Source organism: Chaetura pelagica, unplaced genomic scaffold (genome assembly GCF_000747805.2).
Source record: "Chaetura pelagica isolate M959 unplaced genomic scaffold, ChaPel_1.0 scaffold7, whole genome shotgun sequence".
Taxonomy (NCBI): domain Eukaryota; kingdom Metazoa; phylum Chordata; class Aves; order Apodiformes; family Apodidae; genus Chaetura; species Chaetura pelagica.
The window spans coordinates 3,615,932-3,621,888 of NW_009953920.1; the positions used below are offsets into that span (position 1 = coordinate 3,615,932).

General features: G+C 39.6%; 1 protein-coding gene across 1 annotated transcript in view; it reads right to left on the reverse strand.

Moving 5' to 3' along the window:
- HUS1 (HUS1 checkpoint homolog (S. pombe)) overlaps positions 1-949 on the reverse strand; it is a 12,207-nt gene extending 11,258 nt beyond the window's left edge. The window contains exon 1 of the mRNA XM_010001551.1: positions 935-949. Within this exon, the coding sequence (XP_009999853.1) occupies positions 935-949 (15 nt within the window). The remainder of the gene's footprint in view (positions 1-934) is intronic.
- Between the last annotated feature and the right edge of the window lie 5,008 nt (positions 950-5,957).

Consider the following 5,957-nt stretch of genomic DNA (forward strand, 5'->3'; position numbering starts at 1 on the left):
CTTGTGCAGGCGCAGGAGCAGCCGGAGGAAGCACAGAGCGGGGGAAAACTCCGGACTGGCCTCAGGGGCTGTGCCTGGCTCGCCTGTTCCCTTGGAGGAGGAAGCGCAGACGTGGTCCTTTGCCTCTGTCTTCCTCACAGTCCTTGAAAACTTCAGCACTCGCATAAGCAGCTTTCTCTTGCTGCCCTCAGGGCTCCTCAGGGCTGTCGGGTGTGCCTCTGTCACGCTGCAAGTTCCCCAGGTCAGATACATCGCCTTTCATTCGATTTTTAAACACTCTTGGGATGCTGCTTAAAGTCCTTTGATGCTGTCTTGTCGAGGTAGTCGTTATGAAGAAAATCAAAGCACGAAAGAAGCAATCTTGGGATCTGACAGAAAGAGCAACAGTTTTTGGAGAGGTTACTCTTAGGCTGTGTTGCTCCCAGGCTCTGTGCACTTCACAGATACCAGCTGAAATTTTTTTCTAGAGAAACCACTACAGTGCAGCAGAGTTTGGCAGAATCAATTATTTATCACCCCAGCCTCTACTTCAATCAGTAAATTCTTGGGTGGGGGTATTGGCTGTACTGGAAAATGGGGATCACTCAGAGAAGGTGAATTGGGAAAGTAGCAACTTCAAAGGTGGAAAAAGGTACTAGTGGAGGGTGATTTGAAAATTCTTGGTAAGTCAGGGGTGAATAAGGAGGAACTAGATGGTCAGCACACTGAAGTTTTGGTTGCCCAGATTGCAAGCAAACCTAGGAAGAACTATAACAGCAATGATTTTTCAGTCTTTATCTTGGTAGGTCATCTATTATGTTAACCCCTTCCTGCATTAACCTTCACTCACATTTAGCATCTTCATTTCTTTCAAGGTTCAAGTTCCAATTAAGCCAAGTTGAGGTCTTCAAAGCTAACTGTTCCTTTCCTTTCCTTGCCTGACAATTATTCCTACTCTATGCTCCACCATCGTCCCTGCTAGTGGTGTATCCCAATATTTCATATGGCAACCCCACCATCTGAGAGCGAGTGAAAGCAGCTCCATGGCCTTTGCTGATGTTTATTATGTCAGCCCTTACAAGAGCACACATAACTTTGGAAACTGAATAGTTTCCAAGTTATCTGCAGACACTACGTCTCCTTTTTTTATATATAAACACTCTACAACACACTCCGTAAATAATAATACTCTATAATCACTCTACAAAACTGTTTATTTTCAAAACCCAAACATGGCACTCCAGTGATGTTTCTTGAGAACAGGGCGACTTCTCAACAGGGCACACTGAGATGGAATTAAATGGCCTAGGCTATTCTACACTACTACAGCTACATATATTTTTTTTCCCTGCCTTTTTAGGTTAATTCCTTTTAAACAGAAATGTGTCACAAATCCATGTGAAATAGTAATTATTTAGGCTTGCCTGCTTATCAATCCTATTTACCTCCTCAGTGCTCTATCAGATGGATGTCAACAGAGAACTTCTGAGACAGTGAGCATTTCCTTTCTGGAATACTTAGGGTGGGAAGAAGATGTAGGCTGTTTGCCTAAGTTTACCATCATAGTCCTTAGCCATCAAGCTTAGAAATATTTTTAAAACAGTCAAGCCTACAGTACTAATGGCTTCACCAAAAGAATAGAATGTGTTTCCAACTCTATTCCCAATCAGAGGGATAGAAGTTAACACTGCAAAACTTTCGTTAGTTATGCTGTAGTTCTTCATTGCATTTGACAATGGAACTTCTTTAGAATTCTTAGAGCTTCTAAGAAATTAACCTGCTGAATCATGTTATCTGTATTTGTCATCCATTTCAAAACAGCTATTTAATGCTTAAGCACTGTGGTAGAGCATACACACTGCACATACCTAATAAAAAAGAACTAACTAATCAAGGAGAATTTGTATAAATGTACTTTAAAAAATTTATTTAGGCAGTGAATTGGAAGTATGCAAAATAACATGTATGTTCAGTTACACTCTGTCCATGCTTCATATTCCAGTGAATTGTTTATATGTAGGTGATTACAAAATAAGAAATAAGTCAAGCTACACATTATAAATTTGCTGTGATGTTAAAACCAGATTTTAAAAAATACGGAAACTACTTCAGTGATCTGGCATTTCTAGAGAATTTTCAAGTGTTTAATTTCCATTTAAATATTCTAAGTTAGCCCCTCTTCTCAGACCTCTCATTACTGAAGGTTTTATATGTTTGCTTTTACTTACATACCTCCTTTATAGGATGATAGCAAAACTGATCAGTCAGTTCTTCTCTGAATTATTTTTTCTTCTTCTTTCTCCCCCGACAACAGGGCAATTCTCAGTGAGGTCAAATAACCACAACCTGTGTTTCTGTTTTGAAAACAATTATTTTATATGTTTTTTCCCCTAACACTAACCCTAATCCCTATTCCTCAGTCTAACCCTAGCCCCTACTCCAAAGAGAATCATAGAATCCTAGAATTATTTGGTTGGAAGGGATGTGTAAAGATCATCTAGTCTAACCCCCTTGCTTTGGGCAGGGACATCTTTCACTATGTCAGGTTGCTCAAAGCCTTATCCAACCTGGCTTTGAACACTTCCAACGATGGGACATCCACAACTTCTCTCAGCATCATGGTCCAACATCTCACAATTCTTATCATGAAGAATTTCTTCCTTATATCCAATCTAAATCTATGCTCTTGCAGTATAAAACCATTGCCCCTTGTTCTATCACTACAGGCACTAGTGAAAAGTCTCTCTTCCTCATTCTCACAAGCCCCCTTTATATAATGAAACGCTGCTATGAGGTCTCCCTGAAGCCTTTTCTTCTCCAGGCTGAACAACCCCAACTCTTTCAGCACTTCTTCACAGGAGAGGTGCTCCAGCCCTCCAATCATTTAATGAGCCTCCTCTGGACCTGCTCCAAGAGGTCCATTTCTTTCTTGTACTGGAGACTTCAGAGCTGAATCCAGGTGTGTCTCAGACTTCATACAGATTCAACTTGTGCCAAATTATTTTCTACATATCTTTTTTAGAAGCTTTCATGATAGACATCTGTAGTAGTGCCTGTTATGCACAGGTATTGCCAATACTATTTGACATTTTTCACTGACCTGTTTGGCTGTGTTAAACTCTCTTAGGTCAATTTGATGTCCAGAATACTAGAAATTATATCTGCAACTGAAATCAAAGGATACTTTGCTCTGCATGTTTTTACTTCAGACGAAAGAAGCTCTCTGAGATAATCAGTAGCCAGGCTCTGAAGAGCCACAAAAATCACAATGCATACCAACACCAGCTCTTTGCACAGGAAGTGACCATGCCAGCAGCACTGGCAGGAGAAATTAAGACAGAGTTGAATGCCCCAGACTACAGCATGAGGACAATGCTGGAAAATGGCTGAGGGCCAAGGCAGCACCAAAGAAAAATTAACACTAACTGTAAAGAAAGCCCTCAGATCACTGATGCTAGCAGAATTCAGCCTTACAAGGCTTTATCTCAGGTGTGGCTGGAAGGAACAGTTGTCAGCAATTATTCTTTTGATACTGAAGGATGCCTGAATAGCTAAGCATTAGTCTGTAGCAGTCACCAAGGCCTCCAGAGATGCTGGAATCAAGAAAAAGCAGGTTAAAATGCTCAATGGCTTGTAAAGCACTTCTCATTTGATCTTTCTTCAGGCAGAATGACTTGGCACAGATAACCCAGACTTCTGGATCTGAAGACTTAATCCTTCTGGCACAAAGCCCCACAACTTGGAAGCTACTGTGCCTCATGTGTGGTACAGAAGCACATCAGAATTTCTCACAGTTATTCTAAGCTGTGACAATGCAAACATATCTGAAATGTCTTATGATGGAACATGACTATCACAAGTGGTACAGAAAGATGCTTTTGAAATCAAAATATAATCAAAAGGAGTCAGACACAACATATTGCAATTCAGTGAGGAAATGAGAACTGAAGTTTCTGTGTATGTGTTACCCCTTATGTCTCACAGAGCATAAGGAACATGCCAGCTACAGATACTGCAAACAGACTAATTCTGGTGGCAGACCTGAAGAACGGGTGTATGAACTGAGAACTTGCTTCTAGAGGTATGTAAGAGTGTAAAGAAAGTTGATCAGAAACAAAATATACATTTTTTAATATAAATTGTGTAAATACACAATTTTTATTTTATAAAATACATTTTGCTATAAATTTTGAACTGCCAGTACCAGCTATTCCAATCCAGAATTTTCTAGTGAATATTTAGAAACATTAGTGAATTGATTATACTTCTTATCAGGGAGTCTACAGTAGGAAACATAAGACATAAGGGATGTTCTTAAAAAGTTCCATTTACACCAAAAACAGCCCATAGTTTTTAAGACATTAATCTGAAGTAGCTGTAAAAACAAACTGGCAAGGCAGAATAAGCTAAAGCCTATGTCCAAATTAAATTTAAGGTATGATGCTGCAGGCATTGATACAATAGGCAATACCAAAAGCAGTGTGCATCCTGTCTGTTGAAAACAGCAGCGCCTCATCAAGCAGAACTGCAGGAAGGGGATGACTTTTCTTTAATGAGCAACTCAGCATGCTGCAGAGCAGAACCTCTAGAAAACACAAGGTCTGTCAACAGCAGCTGAGAGCCCGCAGCTCAGCAGAAACTGTGGAGAGGACCAAGAAGCACTGTTTGGTCTCACGTGCCAAAAATTTTACAGGAACGAGAAGAAAGTGTAACGTGCTTGCTGCATCCTGAACTGTCTAAAGATAAGCCTGATAGCACAGATGTGCCTGCAAGGACACAACACGTAGGAGAAAGAATCAGGTGTGTATGTCATCCGATTCACTCGTTAAAGATTTCACTATCTGAGTCCACAGCTGGCTTCATCAGACTGAAAGCCTTTTGATCTCTTTATGATCAAAAGAAAAAGCAAAGAAGACTGAGAACACATCAAGGCTCTGGCAGGTGGAGCCTACATCCCACTACAGTGATAATCTGCATTAGCAAAGCTCACCCTTTGATATGGTTATAACCAGGGGGTGAAAATAGAAGTTCTCAATGCATTTTTAAAACTACCTCCCCAGCCCCCAAGGCATACCTGAAAATTCTGAAGATGCAATACGCTCTCTTCCCAGTGCCCAAAACTGCAGTGTTATGGGCACTTCATTCAGTGAAATGACCTCACAGGTAATTTCCTCCTGCCCCCCAAAAGTAGTATTTATATAAGATAGAAACTACAGTTAATTCTATGTTATTTAAAACGACCAACAACAACACAATGGTGTTTGCTTCTTTTATTATGAAAGATACAAAAACACAGGGTGTAGTGAAGCTATCGTTTAGAAACGTAAAGTTTTTTGAAGCAATTTTCTATTTACATACACAAAATTCCCCAAGTGGAACAATATCAAATGTGAGACACATCATCAGAATATACCATATGTACAAGTTCAGAGATTTAATGTCTCTGTTACTCTATACATGATTGTTACACAAAAAGTCAAATCCTACCTGCCTTACACGAGTATTTTAAATTAAGCTTATGAGACTACTCAAGTAAAATAAAGCAGAATCTGGGGCAAAGTTCTGCTCTCTGAACAGTTACTTTATAAATATAGTACAAAAATCATAAAGCCAGGTTTTCAGCCAGGCTCAGTCTTCAGTTGTGTAAAATAGCCCCTGCTCCAAATTGAGGGAAGTAAAATAACGGAAATGATTACTGATTTTTACTGACATAAAAGCAGAAACACCTCAGGAGTCAAAGACATGCTAGTTTTCAGGTCACTGATTAGTTATTAGGAAAAGCATTTGTATTTCTTTTTTTAAAATATTCTTCCCTCAAACAGAAAGGGCAAATAAAATGCTTGAGCTTGCTTTGTATGATCAGACATTCTGTTAAGAAAAAAGAGGACGCTCCACTTTGTATTGTTTTTAACTAGAACCAGCTGCTGCTTAGTAAAATAAGGCACTTCTTCCATTTTATCAGTTCCCTTCCTTAAATT